Raw genomic sequence first — 25,110 nt, forward strand, 5'->3', positions numbered from 1 at the left:
GGTTTTAGGGTATCTGATCTGCGCAGATTCTGATCCACGAACAGAATTTCAAAGTGATGTAAGTTCAAACTGCATAGATTTAATATGTAACAATGCTGGAGAAGAAGAAGGTGTTTTGAAAACTGGAGAGCAAGATTTGGTGATAGAGGAAACCACTCTGAATGAAAGGGCCATCATGCAAATGCCTCATCCTTGTATTGCCTCTGATTGGAGATACATCGATATGGATGCACTTGAGAGCATGCATGTGCTGGTGTGAAAACCAGGAGTTGTTTCTGCACTGGACTTACGCAGCCTTGTACTGTTCTGAGATGACAATAGATAACTCTGGTAAAGGTTTATGATGTGATTCTGTGTCTAATTAGTTGTTATAGAGGGGTGTGATTTTGGTGGCATCCTGGCACATTGGTTGTTTCCTGTCTGCAGAAAAAAAAAAAAAAAAACACTAATAATAATGTGGCAATTCCTCTTTATTAGCTTAGGCTGTGCTCTGACCTTTTTATAGATCTAAGTGAACTAGGAAGCAGCAGGATTCCGGATTATCACAGTAGCCTTTGCCTTATCATTATTGACCCGTGGATTGGGGAAGATGGTAAAATTAATCATTTCTTAATAATTAAATGTAGCAATAAGCATCTTGTGTCAGGGTTACTAATTTTAACTTTACTAATTTTAACTTTAACAAGCTTAACCTTTCTAAAAAATGGCCTTTTGAGATGAACAATTTTTGGATTCTGCAACCTCAAGTATCCATTTTTAATCTTAAAAAGAAAAGTAGTTGTCAGTGAAAAACAGATTTTTTTTGCATATAAACCACACAGGAGTTGTTTAATTTTCAGTTCTGCCTCAAGCTTTCAGTTTTATTTGACTAATTTGTGTTTGAGTTTGAAAAGTATTGATTTGGTAATAGTGGAGTTGCATGGTACATAGGAGAGAATATCATTGTTTGGCCACCTGTGCACTTGTACTACAAAGAGAAAACCGTGCTTATATATTGTCTGTTCCTAAGTAAGCACTTAACCGTACATCTAATAAATATGCTTTAATCTGTTTTCAGAGTGGCTCACATAAGACATTACCTGCTTATGTTTGTGTGTAAGGCTGCATTTGTCTCTGTGTATTAGTGGCTTAAGAATTAGTACGTTTCATTAGTGGCTTACGTCCCTAAATGTTTAATGCTGTTTAGAAGGCTATGTCGTCTTTATTACTGGAGGCAACTTGAGCACTTAGGCTGCTTCGACATTTGAGATTGCTAATCACTTGTTCCACAGAAAGGTTTCTTCTTCCCCATTAAAAATCATTTAGTAGAAATGCTGCTTCTTAAAAAAATAAAAATTGTACTGGAAAAAAAAATAACTAACCAGTTGTAAAGAAAACTCTTAACAAGTGTGTCTTACCTAATCTGTGCAAATTATAATAATAATTTTTTTAAAAAAGTGACAAAGGTAGTAGTGGCTCCGTCCCTGTGAAGCTGAAAGTGAAATCTGCAAGTTAGCGTACAAGAAGCCTCTGCTTTGGAAGTGCTCCATGAGGAACACATGTATAGGACTCCTGCGCTTGTATGATTCTTCTCAATAGGTCTAAGATAACAGTTCTACTGCATCCTGCAGCACCTCGCCTCTCAGTTATGCGTGGCCCTAAAACTGTGTCATTGGATCTTCTGGAAAGCAGCAGATCTCTTCTCTGCAGGTTGGAGAGTTAAAAATCAAAGGAAGTAGAAGAGAGAACAGCAGAGATAATAGGCTTCCTATCTTATTTGCTCCCTGGGAGAAAAGGAAGCAGAGGAGTCAAGAAAAAGAAGATAAGCCATGTTGCTCTTGTGAGGGGATTTACCTGAAGAACAGCTAATTTGGAGAGCTAGTTCCTCTCTGTAGATAAGTCTTTCAGTGCAGTCAAGGTGAGTTCCTATCAGTAGGAGGACTTTTTTCAATATTTTTTATAGCCTTTGATATATAGAATTAGCTAGTTGATCTTTCCATAGTGGTTGTGGAATATAGGCAGTGCGAACTCACTCTCAGAGCTCCATTGGCTCTCCAAATGGTGTAAAGTCCCATCTTGGTTTCTACTTCCCATTCGGGCCCTGCACAGAATAAAGCTTTCCAGTGTTGAAGAGGAGGCTGATTTTTTAGAATATTACAGCTCTTACCGTTTAACTCTTTAACAGCTCAAATGTGAGAGTAAAGCTTTAAGACTTTTGTTTTAAAACAAGGAGATGAAATGAGTTTGTTTAAAAAAAAAAAAAATCAAACTTAGCAATAATATGTCTGAGAATCTGAGAATCTGGAACATTCTTATGTACTCAAAGACTGCTGCCTCTGTCAGAAACTGTGGTTAAAACTGGCCTTAAATTTCTGGAAGCAGCATTAAGCTAATGTTGAAAGTTTTTGAGAAGCCTTTTTTTTTTTTTTTTTTTTAATATCTGCAGGCAGATTCCTAGAAGCCTACCTGCAGTGTAAGAACTGAATATTTAAAGCTAGATCATCACTTCATACTGATATCTCTTGGAGTAGCTAACAGTAATACGTCCACACAGAGCATTTTACAGCAATCTTTGCATGAAATGAAAGATGCTTTACTAAAATTGAGCAAGTATACCATGTAATCTACTGATCTACTGTTTGAACTGGAATTCAGTTTTTTCCTCTCAAGGATGACACTTTGATGCTTCTGGAAAAGCACTATCAGCAGAGGACCATTTTTTTTAAAAAAAAAAAAAGAAAACCAAATGTTTCCTTTATTTGCTCAAAAATGTGACTAGGTGAACATGTCTGAATTCCTAGGGAGTGTATAAATGTGCTACATATGGGCAGTACTGAATTACTTCAAACTCCAGAACTCGATGCCCTGTGAAGCTTGTGAATGCTAGTGGCAAAGGTTGCTACACACGGCTCTCTCCCCCCCCCCAGACTGGACTTCCCTCCTTTATGTAAATAGGATAAACATAAATCTACTGACTTGGAAATAATTGTGAGGCTTATTGGTCTGTAGCAGCTGACTGCATGGTGGTTTTCTAGCAAAACGGTTAAGTGACAGGCGGCAGGTCAGCATGGTGTTGATCTGTCATCCTGTGATCTTGGAAATCTTGTCCAAATGACTTACAATGCCTAGACCTCTGTAGTGAGCCATGCCAAATATTTGCTTGTAAAACCAAATGATTGATCAAGAAAAACTTGTCTTTGCAGAATGTGGTTATATACTTATATAATATACACATATATATAAGCAATAACAAATGGCTAGAACAGCAGAAATGAAACAAGAACTGACTTCTCATCAGACTTTGAACAAAACTGGTCAACTTGGCAGAAGTGCCAAAATACATTTTTGAACTAATTTTTGAAGTTTACACTTAGCAATAATATGTGCTTGACCAAAAAGTTTAGTAGAGTTGGATGACTGTTTCTAGTGGAAATCTAGGCTCCCTTGAGTAAATCTTTTACAGGCCAGCAAATACAACAGTAAGTTTGAAAGGTGTTTGAGTCAGCTGGTTGAACTGCTTCTTACAAAATGTTTATTCATTGAATAATAACTTGTCTGGCAATTATCTGGAAAACCAGAATGGCCCTGGACAAAGGTTGTTCTCATTTTTAATGCTATTGAACTGTCACAAACAGCTGCTACTATGCATTTGTAGAATACTCTTGAGTAGATGATGTAATAAATTTCTACCTGTCTGGTCAGTTATTTTAAATGTTACTCGCATGTTTTGTATAAACTCAAAATACTATCTTTAAGTTTTTGCATAAATTGCCACATTTAGAGTGAGGGAGTTTAAAAACTGATTAGAGCGTTCTACATTTTGTTTTTCTTTTGAGGTTTCTGGATTTATTTGTTTGTTTGTTTCTGCAGTCAAATATGTCTTCCTTGATCATATGCTTCTCGCCAAGCAGAAATAAGGCAAGTTTTAAAATGAGTATTTCTTTCTGCAAAGAGATAATCTTTTCCATCTTTATATGACCATTGTAATATTGGAATGAACCACTTAGTAACCTTAGAAGCCTGGATCCTCCTTAAGTAATACTTCTGATTCTGGCACAGTAGTCACTGAAAGATGTTGAAAATTTTTCTTGTACTCGTTGAGCTCTTATACTCAGTTTTTAATTTCCTCCCCCTTTCAGTTTCATACTTGCTCTTATACTTCCATTCAAATTGAATAAAGCTGCTATATCCAAGTGAGTTATGCACAGTAACAATAGGCTGTGTTCTACAATGAACAGAAGAGGAAATCTCAACAGAATGAAAACACAGCACCCTGCATTAAGTGCACGCACCTTATCTATACGTTGCTTTTTTGACAGCCTTTCTGTGTGTAAATCTTCTCTTTTCCTTTTGTAACTACAGTATCTCAAGCAGACATGTTTAATATATAGTTCTGTTTGTTGCTGTCACTATGTAATTTCATGATTGTGAATACTTTTCATGTTCCATGGAGTGTTCCACACTAATTCTTAACACGAGTGAAGTCCTTTCTAATTCCTTTCTGAAAACTCACAGCAGTAGCTGCCTTAAGTGAGGGGAAAAAAATGATTGCATGGATTAACATTTCATTAAATTCTGTAATGAGCAACTATGATTGTATCTCCTACATGCACTAAGTCAGTGGAAATGCATTGATTTTGGCATGCTTGCATACATATCCAAGTGATACAGAAATTTCCATATACCAGTATCAGTATGAAAATGGCAGAAATTATTCTTGGAAGTTTGGAATATGTAATTGTCTGTCACTGCTATAAAAGTGATGAACAAAGAAAATTGGTTTGGCACTGTTGGACAGTGCCAAGCATAATGAAGTGGTGGTGGTAGCCCTGGCACTGAGAATGCTCCAAGTCAATATATAGATTCCTAGCATAACCACACAGATCAGTGTCCTGCTTTGGGCAAGTGGACAAAAAAGTGAGCTCAAAGTTCAGTGTAAGACAATGCAGTTTAGACCCTGGTAGCTGGCTTGGCCCTTCATATATAGCTGTGCTATTAACACAAATTGTTACACACCAAACCTTGATTTTTTTCAGTCAGTTCTATGATAGCTTCTTACATTTTACTGCTGTTATTGGCTATGTGTCATTGCCTTTCACACTGATCCAGATAAAAGTCACCATGATTATTTTCTGTATAAAGCGTTTATACTTCATAGAATCATAGAATATCCCGAGTTGGAAGGGACCCATAAGGATCATCAAGTCCAACTCCTGGCACCGCACAGGTCTACCCAAAAATTCAGACCATGTGACTAAGTGCACAGTCCAATCGCTTCTTAAATTCAGACAGGCTTGGTGCAGTGACTACTTCACTGGGGAGCCTGTTCCAGTGTGCAACCACCCTCTCAGTGAAGAACCTCTTCCTGATGTCCAGCCTAAACTTTCCCAGCCTCAGCTTAACACCGTTCCCGTGGGTCCCGTCACTGCTGATAACGGAGAATAGGTCCCCTGCCTCTCCACTCCCTCTCGCGAGGAAGTTGTAGACTGCGATGAGGTCCCCCCTCAGCCTCCTCTTCTCCAGGCTGAACAGGCCCAGTGACCTCAGCCGCTCCTCATATGTCTTCCCCTCTAGGCCCTTCACCATCTTCATCGCCCTCCTCTGGACACTCTCCAACAGTTTAATGTCCTTTTTATACTGTGGTGCCCAGAACTGCACACAGAGAGGTGAGGCCGCACCAGCGCAGAGTAGAGTGGGACAATCACTTCCCTCGACCAACTAGTAATGCCATGCTTGATGCACCCCAGGATACAGTTGGCCCTCCTGGCTGCCAGGGCACACTGCTGGCTCACATTCAACTTGCTGTCAACCACAACCTCAGATCCCTCTCTGTGGGGCTGCTCTCCAGCGTCTCGTCACCCAGTCTGTACATATAGTCTGGGCGACGAGACGTTACGATACTTCAGTTACAGTAGAATAGTTCAATTCAATACAGAAGCAAGAAATGACAAAAACACATTATTTTGAACTAGAAACTAAGGGAATTACTAGCCATAGATTGCATCTTTTTAATTTTTTAAAAATACACATATTTAATTTTGACTGTAAATAATCAGTGGGGAAGCAATCAGGCCAAAATAGCATACGCATGCCTAATTTACTAGTTCCAGTCTAATCCAGGCAAGTCATGATCATAAATCGTTACCACAGCATAGCAGTTCGGTCTATATGAAGTCAGTTAAAGGCTTTAGTCCATCTGACACAAACACTTCTGTGCTGGCACAACAGTGTCTCCTGAGTTGAGACCTCGTGGTATTCGAGTCTGGCCATGGCCTCTTCTGTGTCTGGAACAAGCAAGGAATTTGAACTACTCTGTTTCTTGGTCCCTGCAGGCTAAGCACAAGGTATTTTTATCAAGTGAAGCTGGGATGTTTTTGTTTTCACTATTCATTCCATTATGTTGCATAAATTCAGTACTTTATTTTTTCTAGGCAATGTATGAACCTGAATTACATTTCAAAATCTGAGCGTTCATGTACAAGACACTGGTGTGATTGAGTAAGGCTGTATTTGCACACTGTATTTGCATGATTATGAGAGGTGTAGCTACAGTCAGAATACAGAGAATTAAGCTGATGGATGTCTCATATCTCAAGATCTGCAAGATTTAAAGACCTTTTAAACTAGGTGTCTTTGGATTTTTGTAAATAGGTTTTTGGGTTTTTATGACCATAATGAGTTGCGTGAGAATTGCATCTGATTTCTGAATTAGAGCCTAGATTTAGATATGGGTGTGGATTTAAGGGAAGAGAAAAAGTCAACAAGCTGAAACAACAACAACAAAAGATCAATTTCTCCATAAAAAATGGACTTATCTGGACACTTCAGGCTGCTCATCAAATATGTTTTTAGAATAATGTTGCCTTGACTTCTGCAATGGATATAAAACTGACAGTCAAATACAAAGTTTTTTTTGTTGTTTTTCATGCTTTCTAATGGACTCCAGAGCTTGATAACCTTTGCTGAAAATAACTTTTGACTAGTTGGAGCCATAACAAGACAGAACTATGTGAGGGCATGTGGTGAAGGCTCAGCTGCTTGGACTGTGTTTATCATTCCATGGCTATGATAGCTAGACAAACAGAGGAAATAAAAAATCAGTCATGGAGGTGAAATGTTAAACTAAAAATAATATTCCATAAATTGTGATATTTTTCCAACTGTTAATGAACTTCAGGAAAATTTCCAATAGTAAAATATCATTATTTAAATGCAGACTATATTTTCTCATCAATAGTGATGGTGCCTATTCCAGTATTGTTACTTTGGTTTTTCCCTGTGCTCATGATGAGGGCCATGGGAGGTCAAACTAGGTCTCTAGCTTTTTTCAGTCCAGGGTCAAGTCAGGGCCCTAACTTTTGCACTGATTGAGTTTATTTTTCTGAAAATGTTTGGTTTTTTTTTCTTTTTGTTTATATATGTAACTTTGTGGTGGATGTGGTATCTCATCTCTGAAGGAATTTGTTTGTCAGGTGCTTCAGAGATACTTGGCTGAAGAGAGTCAACTGCAAACTAAACTTTCAGAGCTTTCAAATGCATGATTCTGACAGTTCCAGTTTTCTATCATATTTGTGTATTATGCCATGGGTACCCTGACAGTCTGAAAAAGCTCATTACTTCATCAACAGTATCCCCTTTCATATCCTCAGATAGTTAATACTAGGCATTAAAACAGTCTTTGGGAATTTGTTGTTTTGACTAGGCAGCACACCCAAACTCCTTGCTAACTGCTAATGCTGCAACTTGAAATTAACTTCTACGTTGGACCTTATTTGCTAACTTGCTAGTGTTTCTTGTTTACCAAATTTTAGAGATTGGGAGTAGCTTTGTTGTACCAATGACACATCAAATGAAATGACACAATGATGGAAATGGACTTTAAAACTGGTACCATTTGGGACTTCATATTGCCCTTTTCATATAGAGTATAGTGTTTGTAATAGATGCTTAGACCATTCTTCTTTGGAAGTATTAGGAAGATTTTTCTCCTGTGTATAGCTGAGTAATATAGCTTGTCCCCATTCTTAACACCAGGATTTATTTAAATACCTTCATTATACCTTTGTGCCCATTTCCTAATCTTCTCCTTTTGCTGTTATATAGTACAGGGGATATTATTGAAGTCAGTGAGTAGATCAGCATAAAGGTTGTATAGCTAAGAGCAAAATTAGACCAGATACGTGTTGAACAGCACGCTAATAGCTAAAGACACTGCTAACAAACGATTCCTCCCATTTCTGCATGTTAGTTGATGCAGTTTCTTGATCTTAGCAGAATTCAACATAATCTAGAGAAGGAAAAAAGAGTTAGATTGAGGCCAGCATCTTGACTTTATGATAGGAATGTTATCAATTTAAGTATGTGCATAAATTGCCCACAGTAATTGCAGTTTTGTGATATTTCTTTTCCATGAATCATTATTATATTCAGAAACGCTTGTAGTGAACAGGGCAGATGTCTTCCCAGCTATGTTTTTGTTCCTTTTCCAAAGCGCTTGTTCATTATACATCTGTGATTGTGGTTAAAAGTAACAAAGCTGTAGAAACAATAGGAAAATCTGAGTTTCCTAACACTGGTAGAAAGATAGCATCCATGCATGCTAATTAACTTGATCTTCTTTACGTCTTACCTATACATACACTATATATTCGCATTATAACTTATGAAACAAAACACTGTCCAGTTTTGCCATTTTTATATTGAGAATACTTTTTATTTCAAAAGACTCCCAGTGATTTAGTGGGAAATGTGTAAATCTAAGAGAAGAGTGATAGAAAATAGACTGATATATTTAATCTCATTGCTACATTGTTATACCAAAGTAGGCACTTAGATCTAGCAGTGACTTGAAGGTAGGCTTTAGCTTTCTGGAATCCTTAATTTGAAAATTGGTATAACTTGAAAAAAATATTGCAGCCTAATTTCTGGAACAGTGTGAATCATAATGTTTTTATGGGGTATTGTTCCACTGCATCATTACAGCAGGTGAGCAGAAAATTATTTATCCAGATGACTCAGCTCTGCTTCAGAGGATCTTCAGTTGTAGAACCAGCCTATTACTTTGATAATGTGTAAACACCAGGTGATGGTCACATTTTTTATTATTTATTTAAAGATGTAAGCTACAGTGCACATTAGAATATCTTAAAAAATTATCAGACTATTCAGGCTGGACATGGTATCCATCAGAATATTGAAGAACACCGTCTTTCAGAATTATTCAGTTCTATATCAGTGTGAAGCATCTCATGTAGCTAGCTGGTTGTCCTTCCAAGGCCTCCTTAGCTTGGCAGCTTTTTGGAATGAAGAAGTTCTCCTGACCTAGTCAGAAAGGCGAACACTGATGGCTGACACCAACATCTCAGACAAACACTGATGTCTGAGTAGTTGCTGGCTTCAGCTGTGTCAGCACATCAGGCTAGGGATGTAGTGAACGCTCTCTGCAAATGTTCAGCTTGAATATGAAGTCCATGTGAACTGCAGGCCAACTATCCCTACGTTTTTGTAATCAATTTTAAGTCAGTATAACACTTAACTAAGTGAAAACGTATGTGCAAAAACAGGTGTTAGTTTTTGGTCTTGCTTGCAGGGTTGATTCTCGTCTGGACCAGTAGATAGGTCGAACTCACCCCACATCAAGTGATCGGTAGACCTGACACAAGGGAAGCAGAAGTGACAGAGGAAGCCTTTATCATAGGCTTTTCCTGTGATAAAGGCATGATCCTAGACTGGGTTGGATCAGATTTAGAACTGGATAATTAAAGAAGCAGAAAAAATGACTTTTTTGTTCATTACTTTCAGCATTAATATACCATAGTAGTTTCAAATCAGTAGTCTTAACCATATGTATACTACATGGAGTGTTCACTGTAAAAATCCTCAGAGATGTACAATTTAACAGAGTCTGCATCATCAGGAATGAAAATTATATTCTAGATTCTAGTGTTTTGTTTGTTTTGTTTTTGTTTTTTTGTAAACACTCCTTATCATTAACTTTTATAGCAGAAGTTCAGGGTGTTACTTCCAAATGCTAACTCTAGTCTGCTTGGGTTGTCCCCCTAGGTAGCTAATTTAACATGTGAATGAGCAGCGTTGTCAAAGGGCCAGCTGGGTTCTGATGTTTGCCTGTGGCTGCCCTCTGAAGACAGCTTTGTTGTTTTATTTCCACAGAGAAGGAACAAAGCTGGGGAAACTAGCTCTCCTCACCACAGGCGAGCCTTGAGTTACTTCCCTTTGTGCCACTGCATGGCCCATACAAACCTTCTTCTCCTTTTCCCTCAGAATGAGCAGATGATTTAAGGATTCAAAGGAATCACTGTTATGTGGTATATGTTACCATGGCTGTCGTGCAGAAATTACCATGTTGGCCTGGGCCCAAGCAACCATGTGAAGTTAATGTATGCAATATGAAACTTATTTGCACCTATACAAAATAATCTACCGGTGTGATTTACTGTCTGTTTCTTCACATCACTTAGACATCTTCAATCTGAGATGCTGGGGGCAGGGTACTGCATGAGGTGGCTCGTGGCTGGTTTGTGGATCTGCAGCTTAACGGTGGGACCTGCCTTGTCCTTCCATTCCCATGTTTGGATGACCTGGGGACCAGAGCATGTCGTGGAGGATATGCCCCAAACTTCAATATGTAGTTGCAGACAGTAATTTGGAGGCCAGGCTCTTGACTTTTCTTGAGCTATGGAGTTCCTCAGTTCCTCTCACTTGAAGTCCTTAATGACCTTCAGGTAGTCTCAGAGTGGTTTAAAAAAGAAAAACCAAAAACAAACAAAAGAGCCTGTTAGAGGATTACATTTAATTCTTTCCTGCCAGAGCAGTATCTGAATTTCTCTCTGCCCCTGCCTCGTTTCCTCCAAATTTTTCGCTCTTCAATTTGAAAAGTAAGCATTCTTAACATTAATACAGTGCTTTATCAGTTAAAGCTGGATTTGCTCCATATAACTCTGTGCAGTATTTTGAATGTAGCTTGTTTCAGGAACAAGTTTGTAACCTGATTTCATTGAAAGTTATACTGCGCCAATTAAGGTGATGAATACGGGCACTGGGATTGGAATGAGTGTCTGGGAGGACAGACAGGTGCTTCTTCAGCAGCTCTGCCAAGATGAGTCTTATTTAACTACCTTTTTTTTGTTTTAGTGGCAGATTTTTATTTTTATTTTTTCCTCTGAAGGACTGTTTAAGGAAATACAAGAACAGTTTGTTTCATGTAGGGTGCTTTTATTCCTTTGCTCTCTTCAAGTAGGATCTGTTCAGGTGCTGATGACCTCTACTGCTTGACCTACACAAACAAAATCACCAGCACAACTCCTTTCTCTGCTTCAGCACAGGCAGCACAAGAGCAGTACACAGATAAAAGTAGTCACGCGGTACAGGATTACAGAGTCGATAAAAGCATACTGAAGTAACTAGAGAATTCCCCTGATATAAACCACATCTTCCCACATTGTTAAAGTGCCCTGTTATTTCTGCTGCAACTGTAATTTGAGTGATCAAAGAGATAACTAGTGTTTAATATGAAGTGCCTTCTTTAAGCTGGTCAGGTGAACCGAGTGATCTCATGTGAAGAGGAAGGAAGAAAACCTGGTCTAGACAATAGTCATTTTACATCCCTGCACAGGAGAAATTAGTAGGCATATGGTAAGCCATGGGATATTCAGCACAGTAGATGACTGGGATGATTGTCAGCTTTCCCAACCCCCTGAGCAGAGGTAAGTATCCATTTACTCTTCCATCAAGGCAACTATATACTACCCCATATAGTAGTTAGATACAAGGCTGCTATTTAGTTGTAAATGCACTTGTTCTCATGCTGCTTCTGTAACAACATCGGTTTAGCTGGCTTTTGTATCAAATCATAAAACAGAGCTATGCAAAAGCAATCTTTGGTGCGTAATTTCTTGATAAATAGCTGAGTAATGCAATAGTAGGTTTAATCGGTTTTCTAAAATGAATCACTACTGTGTCTTTCCCTATCTTGAGGGGAAAAAATGGGTGAAATACGAAATTCAAAGGACAGATGTGCAATTGCCAGAAAAAAAAATAATGATAGCAGTATATTTGAAACCTGAATTAAATGTTACTCTCTAGCAAAAACTGGAAAATAAACAGGTTCAAGTTACTGTTCTGATAATTTTGCACTGGAGTTTTAAAAATCTATAGTCCTCCTAGAATGTGATATCCAAAGCTTTTGTGGATTTCTTGGAATCCTTTATACAAATTGGTTACATCAAAAATTACTACTCCAACTTGTTTGATAAACATGAAGGTGGCTTCATAAATGGCTTCACAAATCATCTTTAAAGAAGCATTACATTAAAAAAAATCAATTTTTTTTTTTAGATTTTTAATATGCATACTAGATTTGCTTATTCGTATTGATCACAGTGGAGTTTGCTACTGCAGACTTAAATCCTGGAGAGTTTTGAAATGCATGGTGGAACAGAATCATAGAATAATTTATGTTGGAAAAGACTTTCAAGATCACCAAATCCAATCATTAACCTAGCATTGCCAAGTCAAAACTGTGTCCCTAAGCACTACATCAACATATCTTTTGAACACCTTCAGCGATAGTGACTCAACTATTTCCCTGGGCAGCCTATTCCAATGCCTCACAACCCTTTTGGTGAAGAAATTTTCCCTAATCTCCAACATAAAATAAGTAGGAAATCTAGCATGTTATGCAGTAGGTAGAAGACACAATGAGCAATGACAGAAGAAAATACATACCTATCAGGCAAGAAAGTCAGAGACAAAAGATTCCTCCCTCAAGCTGAGTTGATAGAAGAAAATTAGAATCTAAACCACTTATGTAAAGCAACACTAACAAAAATAGGTACTTAAAATAAGTTTAATCTAACCATTCTAGGTTGTTTCATCAGGCATCTGCAGTAATTTTATTCTAATGCATTCATCTAGCAATTCTAGAAACAGCACATTTCAGCAGGATTGCCAGTATCAGTTATTTAGCAAAAGGAGGTTAAAAACTTCAAAATAAAATGCCTTTAAAAAAAAAATAAAAATGAAATATTTAAATCTTATGTATCTGAAGCTAACTTAACTTCAGATAAGGGAACAACTGGAATGTAATTTCAAGCTTTTCCTAGATATTTGAAATCTAAACACAGCTGAATTTTTCAGGTGGTACCAGGAGAGGACCAAAAAGTCATACCACAAAGGTATGATCGGTTGGAAGAAAAGGTGTCAACTGTACACAATTTGAATGGTATGGCACTGAGTCCCAAAGCTAAAAGTTCTCTCTGGTAACACCAAAGCAGCACCAGAAGTCAGAGTGCATATGATGCTTCTCTCTTGGCACGACACCACTATGGAGTGGGTGTCAGAAGAAACTGTATCTAGGCAAGCGTGAAAATCCCTTCTGTTCTGGGCCCACCAATTAGTGCCAGTTAAGATGCCAGTTCCTTTTTTGAAAGCTAGGAAATAAGCTGTGGTCAGACAAATACTTTCCAGTATTTGAAAAACTGTGAATATTTTTTAAAGCAGAGAAATGTCGGTAATGGTTCAAAATGAAAGATGGTGAACCTATCCGAGGTGCAAAATAACAGCAAACAAAGCAATAACCATGAGGTAAACCTGATGCATGACAAAATATTTTACTTGTTGCAGTATATTTGACTTTAAGGTAGCAGAGCCACCCCCAGGAATTGTACAAAGCAATATATTAACATTTATTTTGATAGAAAAGAGCTTCACACCTTGGAATTTCTTTCCCCATTTCCATCTCTGGCAAGCAGTTCCTATCTACCCAGCTTAGTTGGGCAAATGCTCCAGTGTTAATGGTAATCTTCCTACTGCTAAAGGGAAAACAAACAAACAAAAAAATAGAATCTCTGCAAAACTGGAACAAAGAATATAATTTTTAAACTAGCATGAGATTGTTTTGCTTTTAAGGTAAATGCAACCAACTTATTTGTGCAATTGAAGAAATCTTTAAAATAAAAAACCTTCCTAATTTTCTGATTAAACAGAACATAGAAAATTACAAGTGAATGCTAAAATAAACATGCGAACTCCCAAATTTCCTCATTAAAAATAATAATCTGGCAAAACAACTAACAATAGCAAGCTGTCTCTTCAATTGTAAATGTTTAAATATATAGAATGTGCTGAGGGATTATTTTATGTAGGAATACTTGGATTTCATTTCAAGCATCCCAAGGATGCCGAGGGGCTTTTGATCATCAGTTAGACTATTTTGGTAGCAGGGATGTATCTAACACAGTCTTCCAGAGTACATCATCTGCATAACTAACTTGCCCCTTTTAGAATCTCTTTTACAATCTCTTGATAGCAAATACACATCTTTTCCATGTTCACTTGTCTTTAAACAGAACTCTCAAGTTCTCAGAATTTTGCTTTTAAATCAAGCAATGCACTAAGAAAAGTCAGTGGGGGTTAAAAACCTTCTTGTTAGTCTGCAGTACCATCTCAAAGGCTGAAAAAAATCATTAGGTTCAATTAGGATCAAATATTTATTAAGCACTGGTAGATGAATTGAGTGTATTCAGTGATGAAGAAATTGTTTGTGGGTAATGTGCTGTAGTAGTAACATATGAGGCACGCATGGTTGAATAAACCCGCACAGAGATTTTGTTTTCTTGTGGAATGTTTTTCATCTAAGTAGAAATTTTATTTAATTAGTATGTCATGTTTTTGTCCTTAGATACCTGAATAAAAATTTATTTTCAGGGCTATCCTATTAAAGTGATAGCTTAAGTTGCCTAAGGATATTATATCTCTTCATACATTAAGAATCATTTGTCACCTTTAATAAGTAGAAGTATGGGGAAATTGCTAAGTGAGATGATGTTTTGCACATGGAGATCTCGTGTACTGCATCTTTAGTGTCTGATGTAGTAGTCCATGGTAACGAACAAAACAAGAAGCATCCAAGAACTCAAGCAAGAGAGTTAAATATACATTTTAGCCTACGAATAGTGTAGGCTTTATGAATTATAGTGTATTGGCTAATTTCTGTCCTTTATCATTAAGACATGCTTCTTCTTGCTTTACTGAAAGGAGTTTGCAGCAAAGAGGTTGTTGGTCTCTTCTCAAGTGACAAGCAATAGGACACGAGGAAATGGCCTCAAGTTGCACCAGGGAGGTTTAGATCGAATTTCAGGAAGAATTTCTTTGTGAAATGGATGGTCAAGCATTGAAATGGGCTGCCCAGGGAAGTGATGAAGTCCCCATCCCCAGAGGTATTTAAGAGACACATGGACATGGCACTGGGGAACATCATTTAGTGATTGGACTCAGTAAGTCAGGTTGATAGTTGGACTTGGTGATCTTGGAGGTCTTTTCCAGCCTAAATTATTCTGATTGTACTAGAAATTAGTCACTATTGTGAATAAAACCTTCTTCTATGACTTCAAAATATTACCTTGAATGTTTACAACACTGTTCTCTTCTTACTGAGGACTAGAGTTATCACTCAAGTTCAGAATAGTCTCATTTTCAAGCTACAACACTGTATTGCCTCTTTAGTAGAGACAAATAGTGTGAAGGTACAAGATGGTACAAATAAGGTAAACGGAGAAAACTTCTCAGCCAGCAGTGGACTGGACTGACTTGTCAGCTGTAATGTTCTCTAGATGTATGCTGAGGTTTTATCTTTGTTGCAAGATTTCAGAGGGAGGAATTGCGGTCTTTTTTTGTGTGTGTAGTCTTAATTCTATAAATGTGTCTCTCGATTCATAGCAGTGAACAGTGATCATAGGACAATATGACTTCTTTTAGACAAGTTTCAAAATTAGGGCCAACCTTCACCAAAAAACAAGAAGCACTGCTCAAAGTAACTTGGTTTCTGTGAAAGAATTTATCCCAAAGAAATTATCTTTGCAGACTAATGAAGATAAAATTAAGCATTGCAGCCTGTGGCACCCCTTCAAAGCTCTAATTGTAAATTGAAGGGTTGGAACTGGGTCAGCTATTTGCTAGTTATATTGTAATGGTGCTTAGTATACTACTGAAGTTGTAGAAGACATTTACTTACCCCTCTAAAATTTACGAGCAGTAGAAGGAGAATAGTGTTTGAGAGTGGCCCGATGGCCGTGTGTGCAGCATGTTAATGGCCTTTCAGTTTTAATCTCTTAGTCGTCATTAAAAAGGTAACAGAGTAATTTCATCCCTGCTAGTAAAACAATGAGTTTGAAAATTAGAGCATCCATGCATGAGATACTGAAGTGCTAGTTGTTAAATTCTTCTCTGAGTAACATCTGTGTTTGTCTTTGTCAGCAGCCTACATTGATCAGCGCTTGTGGTGGCAACAGCAGTCCTATTCAGCATGTAGCAAGTGAGAAGAGACTGCAGTTTTTCAGGTTTAATAAAGGCACTGTAATGCAAGCCCTATCTTTAGATGGAACAAATGCATACACGCCCTTAGATATCTTCTCACTGTTTAAATGCTTTGTGTGGTCTGTTTGTGGCTGCAGCCTAGCTGTCTGCATCCATATCTCACAAATGCACACAATCTGGTAACTAATTTAGCACAAGGGCAGGCGTAATATTAGCATGAGGTGATTGTAAGCAAGCCCAGACTAAAAATGTTTGACAGTGTTGTCACTGAGGGTTCTTTATGGCAATGAGGTGGACTCGAGAGAGTCCAGTGCAGGTTTTGGTGTGCTACTTTTCTTCCTGTTGAGCACAATTCCTGAGTGCTTTCCAATTAATTATATTAACTCGCTCCTAGTGCACTAAGCTAGTGACATTAAGACCTGCTCAGAACTAAACCAGGTCAGATAAGGTAACTGCTGTAGGGAAAAAAAGGGTGTGAGGAAGTTTTTGTCTCTTGAAAGAAAGGTGTTTCCAAAAAGTGTTTTGTTACAGGATAGGAATGTTTTTAAGTTTTCTACAAATATTATTCTACTTGACAAACTCTACCTGAGAAGTGCTTTGTAACTTAATAGTTCTGTTTTGAGCATCATCACTTGGGATTTTTTCTAGGAGGCAAATTAAGAAAATGCAGAAGCTGCATGACTGCTAGTCCCAGGTGTTGAGATTTGTACAAGGAAACTTTTGTATCTGGTGACAGTATTAGAATAATACAAAATAGCAGCTACTAAGAAGTTTGGCGCCTCCTCCAAGACTAGACAAGTATTTAATGAAGAAGATACTATGGATTCTTCCTACACAGAAGAGCGAAAAGTAAAGTTTCTGACACTGTAGCCTTAGGACCATAAAAATGTGAGACCTAAGGCTTCTGTAGCGCTGAAAGCAGACTTCTCAATTTTTTTCAACAAGAACGTCTTTTCCTTTAGAAATATGAGCTTTAGTATCATCAGTGCTCAACAGCTGCTGTTTAAAAACTACACACAGAGGACAGCAGCTGAACCACTAGCGCTCTATAACGAAGTGGGAATAAGCATGTCTGATGAGCATCTGAGAATGATAGCTGGAATGCAAAATTCATGATAGCTGAACTAGTGAATATAAAGACACTCATGCATAATGTTTGCAAAAACTACACTTGAGGTCACGATGAGTAGATAGCTAGCACAGAAGCATACAAACTTTTGTCGAGACATGGGATGCGTTTTCAAACATGGCCTACAATTATATGCACCGTTTCATATATATGACACTAGTTGCTTACATAATTTCTGGCATGCTGGCCGAACCATTTACAGCAGCATTTACATGTGGTTTGTCTTTGTGTATATGCAGATTTTATCACCAATTTTCACATACAATCATCCAAAAAACAATAAGGACATATATGTGCAAGGGCTTACTCATCTATGGGCTGAGTCACTGCTGTCCCAAAATTATACATGACTATTACAACCTGGGAAGGAGTTTCAGTTTCAGAAGTTTCAGTTATGAAATAAGTTATTGGACAAAATATTTAGGGTTGATGAACCATAAAGTTTTAATTATTTTTTCCTCAGTTCTTGTGTATTCCTGATAAAGCATATCAGAGGAGTGCATTGATTTAAAGCAGATTCTTCATTAATTAGGTATTGGTGATGCTTTGTACTACTCCATGTGGCTGATGAAGCACTGCATGCTACATTCAGGCCTGTAGCTGTGGCTTGGCATAAAACTATGACCTTGATGTGTTCTGAGCTGCATAGTTAACTAGTCAATAGGAAATCACTACACACTGTAATCCTGTATAATCACAGAGACATTATGTTCCCAAACACAAAGAAATAAAAGCTGAAGAGTAAAATGACTTTTCACTATTAGGATGTTCAAGTAAACTGCATGCTTCCATTTCGTACTGAATAAAATACTCTTTGTTGGGAAGTTGTGCATAAATTGAGATTATCAGCCAGTCTTCTCAGGTGGTCAATGGAGCAGATGCCATGATACACTACATATTTTAATAAGACTTGATTCTGGCAAGGTGTAATGAGGTTGACAGGTCCTTCACCTTTGTGATATAACTTACTGGTCATCTCAAAGGAGATTGCTTCACATCTGTAAAAAGAGTAACTTCTGTGTTAAGAATCAGGCCCCATACCTGTTGCAGTTCTATGCATTACTTATGATAAACAATGAACAACTCTGGAGTATTGCATTAACATTTGTTTTCTGTTTTTCATGTGAAATGGCTGACATTGAAAAGTTTTAAAATAGCTTGAAACAGTCTTTTTTTGCAGACCCGGTTTTGAGATACAAATCCTGCAAATAGTTTTGAAATAGAATATGTTGAGCTTTTTAGTATGCCTCTTGGAATGATAGAGTAATATATTGTAATGGAAATAAGTGATATGCATTAAGTGAAGTTCTTTACACTACAGCATGTTTTATAGGTGAATTAATTTTAAATTTATAGCACTCAAAAGTTACAGTACATAGGTCAAGAAAGTAAAGACAAAGGGCTTTTAAAAATTTTCCCTCTATGTACATGCCCCTATTCAATTTGTGTTGTTAGTATTGATTTGTAATCTCCCTTTCTAACTAGTAGATGACTCAAAATTAAAATCCTGAGATTAAATCTTTCTTCATTTGTTTCTTGTCTCCATCTTCAGAATTTTAGTGTGTATTTTGACCTTAGCAGGGCTGTTAGATGACATTTTGGAGTTTGTTACATAAATAGGTATTATCAGTAGGGTTTTTTTTTTTTTTGATATTGTTTTAAGTGTTGCTCATCATTGCATGCTGTGCAGAAGCTGGTCTGGGCTTTTTCTTAGTAGATGTTGGCTCAAGAGGTTATCGTGAGTTTAATCATCCCATGGCATTTGACTGCTGTCACCTGAATGGGAACCATCAAATGTTAGTGATGATGTGGAAGATGTCACATTCACTTGTTCTGTGCTGTAAAAGTGTTATTTATAACCTCAGTTAGAATTTGTAATTGTATCCAGAGATTTCCCTAATCATTTGGAGAGTCTGTTTCTTTTCTCCAATATTATGCTACATCTGTCTTTGTCTTCTGAACTAAAATATCAAGCACATTCTAATTGGCTATTCATGACCCTGAATCCTAGTCTTTCAGATGATTCTGGTGCTGGTACGCTGTCTATAGATTTATTATACTGCTTATATGCATGTTTCCCTCTGAAAATGTTTATATATATTTTTATATGCTTACAGTTACAGGGTGCATGTACATAGCTATTACTATATAGTTACCTACACTTCATTATTGCACTGAGTTGTTGAACACATACTGGTTTCATTTATGCTTTTTAAGGAGAAATGAAATGAATTCTTGCAGTTACAAATCCATGGAATCATCTGGTAGAATCTGTTTATATTCCTACATAGTGATGTTCGTGCTCTGTGCAGAGTAATACATAATTTTTCCTAGCTTCAGAAAGTCATGCAGTGCAAGAAGGTGGATGTTCTGCAGATTTCTTAGTTAATAACTCATCCAAACTTATTGCTTTGCCTTTTATTCTACAATCTCGTTAAGAATTTCGCTAGATATTAAGCATCTGCATTTTTAAGCTTAGCAAAAAAATGTAAATAAAGAGGAAAGGAGCTCTACAATTTAGCCGTGATGCATTTACATGCTTGCTGACTTCAGCGTAGAAATCCAGCCTCTCCTATATTCTACAGGGATTCCAGATGGGACAGTAAGCTTGAAACTTCTGAAATTCCTTAAGGGCCTCTGTTTAAAAAAAAAAAAAAAGTATGTGTGCAATGGAGGATTCAGATATCTGAGCAAGCAGGAAGGTGTGCTAGTTCTAGAAAAGAAAATGTATACCATCTCCTAATGGACGGTACTGTACCTCTGTTAATATTAGTGAAAGTTTTGACAAATATTTGTCTGTTTGTGTTGGCTACTCTGTTTTGAATTTTTTGTTTGTTTTTTAGCAGAAACCTTTCGGTGGTCTGTGTATTTGTTCTTTGGTTTCTCTCACAAGCATAACATCCGATATTCACAATATTCATCAGTTATAGAAAGCAGTAGCAAAAGAAGTTATAAAAAAAGCTGGGGCCATTTCCCCCCACATAGCTTTAAAAGCTGGCACACAAGGAATTGTCCAGTTCTTAAGTGTACAGACAAGTATTTGTTTTCCTTCTTAAAAATGAACAATCCTCTTGGTTTTTCTCTTACTGGAGCAGCTAGCGAAATACTTGTATTACAGAAGTACTAAATATGCAGAATGAGCTGTGTTTGTACATTGTTCCCACAAATAATTACATGCTGCATATGATGCCATCTTGTTTTCCCAAGGGCTTTGAGTTTTCCATCATCTATATTTTATGGCTTATTACATAACTCACTGGTAAATATGTGCAGGGGGCAGGGTTCTGTTCTTATAGCCATCAGTAATGTTTCCTCATCTCAGGAAAGGGATACTGCTAACATTATTTTAATTTGAAATAGAGTTAAGTGTTTACAGAGTGTGGCATCTAAATGTATAATGAGCAGTTCCTATACATAAGGCAGGAAGGAAAAAATGAGATTCTGGATAAAAGTGAGTGTATCAACAGAGTCTGGCATTTGGAATTTATCAAAGGCAGAGAACATTAAATCTTAGCAAACGATCCGAGCTCAGCCCTGAGCTCTTGTCATCTTTTCACTGATGTTGTGAGCTTCTTGGTATTGCAGGTACTTTGTGCGAAATAAAGGGGAGGGTCTGAGGAATTATTTTTTTTTTCTCAGCTCTTCTAAAGACCCAGGCACCTTCAGCCACATCCGCTGTTGTCTTTTCCTATTACCATAAATACAACCTTTAATGCACTCTATAAAGACAGAGTGAGACAGAACCACGTAAGCCAGTAGCAGAGGGGGTTGTATACAAGAGCCTTTAGGCAAAAATGTACTAATAAGAGTCTAAATAATATTCGGTATGATTTTCCTTTATTTCCTTGCATAGGTTAAATGCTTCATTTCTCAAGCTGGTAGTAGTTTGTCAGCAGAGGAGGCCTATAAACACATAAATAGCCCACAATATGTGTGATGTCTGCTTTTATAAGCCATTTGTTAGGCTGTGCCTTGTGCCAAATATTTAAAGGCATTAAAAGAAGTGATTAACTTTTTAAGACATATCACTTCTATTGCACTGGGAGGAATACTGTCATGCCCTTCTGAATTCAGAGGTGCATTAACCTTTTTTATTTATTTCTAATTGCTTCTATTTTGCAATGAATGCAAACAGGTTTTTGATAAGAACATAATTTAATCTTTACCATAAGGCACAAGCAGCAATGCAGTATCAAATGGTGACTGCCAGCTTCCTGGACTGTTGGTCTTTTTATTGAACTTGACAGCTAATTTACAAGCTTATTCCCTCACCTCATGTAATGCTACAACTTTTAATATTCTGATGGCTGAATTCTCTGACTCCTGCTGAAAATGTAAATTTAAGATAGCATCACCAGGGTTCTTTTGCGTAAGTGTATTGGGGGTCAAAGATATAAATTGACTTGCATTTAGTGCAAATAGGGGGGGAAAAAGAAAAGGAGAAGCAAAGGAAAAATAATCTTGTCATTCCCACTGGGAATTTCTGTAAGTATGACCAATCAGGTATGTAGGGAAATCTGTCTTTATAGGTTCCCACCTAATAGGGCTGCCCCTTTTCAGCCACATACCAGACAAGAAGGCTTTGGATGCCTTTACTATATAAAGATATGTTCACGTCAAGGAGTTTGACATTTTGTAAACTGAAATACTGTTTATTCTTAGAAAAGAAACAACATCTTGTGGCTAGATATGGAAAAAATACTTGGAATAGACATTTTTGGAATGAATTATAGAAAAGAAATAGCGTGTATAAAATGCTTGACAAAGCAGAAAGTATAAAAATAACCGTGAACCCGCTCTGTTGCAAAACTGCAGAGTTAAAGCTGCTTTTCCAGTTACTACACTAGCCAAAAAATTGTTTAGAGTTCTTTTAAGGTAAATGAACTGTGCTCAGTTAACTGGAAGAAGAAAATGTCTGCTTTCTAATATGGAAAATCAGTGCTGGAAATCTGTTGCACAGGAGTTTTTTGAGGCCTAAATCTAGCAGATTTCTACAGCGTATGCTTGTTTTTTTTTTAGCTTGGGAATAATTCCATCCTTATACAGAAAAGCACGTGCTTATATCCCACAGAAGACCACAAAATTTGTAAGCATATATTAAGGACTTCAAATTAGAGCCCTGACATTTTTAAATCAGAAAGGCGAGTGGCAATCTGCTGCAGTTCTGCATTGTGGTAACGCCAGTGTTATCACTTCAGGTAGCTGAATCAGAAAACTCAATTGCTTCACAGTGTGCACAGCATCTCTGTCTACTTGACACACCGTATCAAGGACTGTGACAGGAAATGCATCAACTCGGCTGTTAGAAGAAAAAATATATCAGAAGGCAGTAGTTTATCTTCACTTTGCTTTTCTCAATTTCTGAAATTCCTTGCAGATTGTCTCATGTTAGAACACTTGTGCCATGTGGAACAGTTGTTCTTATTTCACGTTAAGCCTTTTTAATCTGGCTAAGACTGATAAATAGTCAGTTCTTTGGCTGCCAGTTCTTTAGCACTTTGGGAGCAAAGTTCACCCTTTGCGACCTCCTTCTGTGTGCCCGTGCCATGTATTGTGCCCAAACAATTGGCAGCCCCAGGGGACAGCGAGGTGCCCGATGGAGGGTGGCTGAAGCCCGAGACAGTACTCTGTTGCTGTTGCTTCGGGTGCAACCTCTGCACCGCGGTATTACTGTGGTGTTGTAGCATTGTAACTTAACACAGCAGCAGGAGGTCGCATTAGTACAAAGCCTTGAAGGTACAGTGTCTGCAGTTGAGAGCCTTTGGAAATCAAAGCTTATTTTGGGACCTTTGCATCCTTCAGATAAGGCTTATGAGTTGTACAGCAGGCTCACCTGATGAAGAGAAGGAAACTTTTTTCAGGCTTTTCTATAATCCAACTCTCAAGTACGTTGTTTGTTTACCTGTACTGTTAGGGGAAGGTGGATTTCCTGTGAACACAACAGTAGTCAGAGCACCAAGATCAACTGGGGCTCCTTTGAAGGGAGATAATCTGCCCAGGTACTGTGCTGCCTGAGCCACATGCAGTGTGGACAAGGCAGGAGCAGAGTCTTGCTGCATTTCCCCTCAGCTTTCACCTCTCTTTAGCCGGTGTGTCAGAAAGCACTGCACTGCTTGGCTGGTGCTTGCTTATGGAAAATGTCTGAGGAAGTTGATTGCATGTCATGAAACAAGAAATCTGGAAATTGTTAAAATAGTTGTAAATTATTCTGTGGTTTGGTTTTTTTTGGTTTTTTTTTTGAGACAAAATCAGGTGACACTGTAGAGTAGATACTTGAGATGTAATATGTATTTAATATTAATACATATTAATATGTATTTAATATGTATTCTGTAATTCAGTATTTAATTTGTCAAGGAGAGCAAATTATAAAATCAGGATGAACATCTCAGCATGGTTACTGACCTTGCTCCTGGTGCCTTGTGGCCATGCTCAGCATTGACTTAGTTTCTTCTTTCTTTTAAGAGAAAGTAAAAATACAAAATGTCCTCCCTTCTGCATTTTAAGTCTTTATTTCTGAAATTGTGTGGGACTAGAACCTTCTAATACACCTTTCTCAAGTATGACCTGAACACTTCTTCTTAATACATGCAGCATGAAAAGATTTTAATGAAAGGGTTTAATGAATCTCATGAAACAATTGTTTACGTACCAAAAACAATTTGCACATATGCAGGCTGGCGATGTTTTTGAATAGGACCCACAGTCATTTAATTAGACACGCATGGTGTTAGTAGGCATTTGTAGTACTCACAGGACTAGTCCAAGGACAAGGGATCCCTGCTGAAAATTTTCCATTAAAAAGATAATTGCATAGCACAAGACCTTTCTAAAAGCCTGTCGATTTTTTTCTTATTTTTTTTTTTAAAAAGGTGTTGACATCTAGATCTATAAAGACTGAAAATAGGAAAGAAAAAAAGTTTCTTTCCTAGGTAGATGAACTAAGCGTGCTGTCAGTGACTGAGGAATTCTGAAAAATTCACAACAGGGCTGCTTTGCTTATAGTTTTATGACTTCCTTTGTGTTTTGATGATCCTGGTAGAATTGAATGTGTGGTATATACTAGTTGTTTATTTAACACTTTGTATTGCGATCTGACAGCCCTACATCTGGCTAGTTAATCATTACAATACATAGTAGTGTGTTATCTTTGCCAGGAGGTTCCAAATCTTTTTTTCCTTAAGATGAGGTTTCTGGGAATCTTATTTCTCTGCCAGCACCCTATTGGGCTCAGCTGTGTGAAAAATGCAATAAAATGTGAGCACAATCCTCTATGGTATTCCCCTTAACCTGAGCTCATCAGAAAACATGGCTGGTTTGTGTATTAAATGGAGCAAATGGGATCTATTTATGAAAGTAACTTAAAAAAAAAAAAAAAAAGAGAGAGAGAGAAATCATCAGTGATTGTGAAAGAATTTGCTAAGTGGATTAAAAAGTTGTCATCGTTGGGAACATCAGTGTGACTGGTAACATGAGCAAGAGTTACTAAAATTGAATAAAGTGAAGTTTGCACTTCAGGCATGATTGAAGAGCAACCAAATGGGTGATTGCTGGGGTGCTTTTACCGGGAACATTATATGGGACATACAAGAAGTATAGTGAATTTCAGAAAAGTCAGAGGGATAGATTCAGTATAGGGGATACAGGCTGCTTATGAGAAACTTGACTGT

At 37.5% G+C, this 25,110-nt stretch overlaps 1 protein-coding gene across 6 annotated transcripts in view; it reads left to right on the top strand.

The window, feature by feature from the left end:
* Positions 1 to 25,110, top strand: part of SORBS2 (sorbin and SH3 domain containing 2) — a 160,006-nt gene that overhangs the window by 25,064 nt on the left and 109,832 nt on the right. For 2 of the 6 annotated variants that reach the window (XM_083836403.1, XM_083836406.1), the window contains exon 1: positions 1 to 25,110. This exon is cut by the window's right edge and continues 5,604 nt beyond it. The exons of 3 other annotated variants lie outside the window; for them this stretch is intronic. Coding sequence is in view for 1 of the 3 variants with exons in the window: in XM_083836399.1 (XP_083692525.1) it covers positions 11,629 to 11,702 (74 nt within the window). In the remaining 2 variants the exon portion in view is untranslated. One more of the 6 variants, XM_083836399.1, reaches the window with a different exon arrangement.

Source organism: Anser anser (genome assembly GCF_964211835.1).
Source record: "Anser anser genome assembly, chromosome: 4".
Classification (NCBI taxonomy): Eukaryota; Metazoa; Chordata; class Aves; order Anseriformes; family Anatidae; genus Anser; species Anser anser.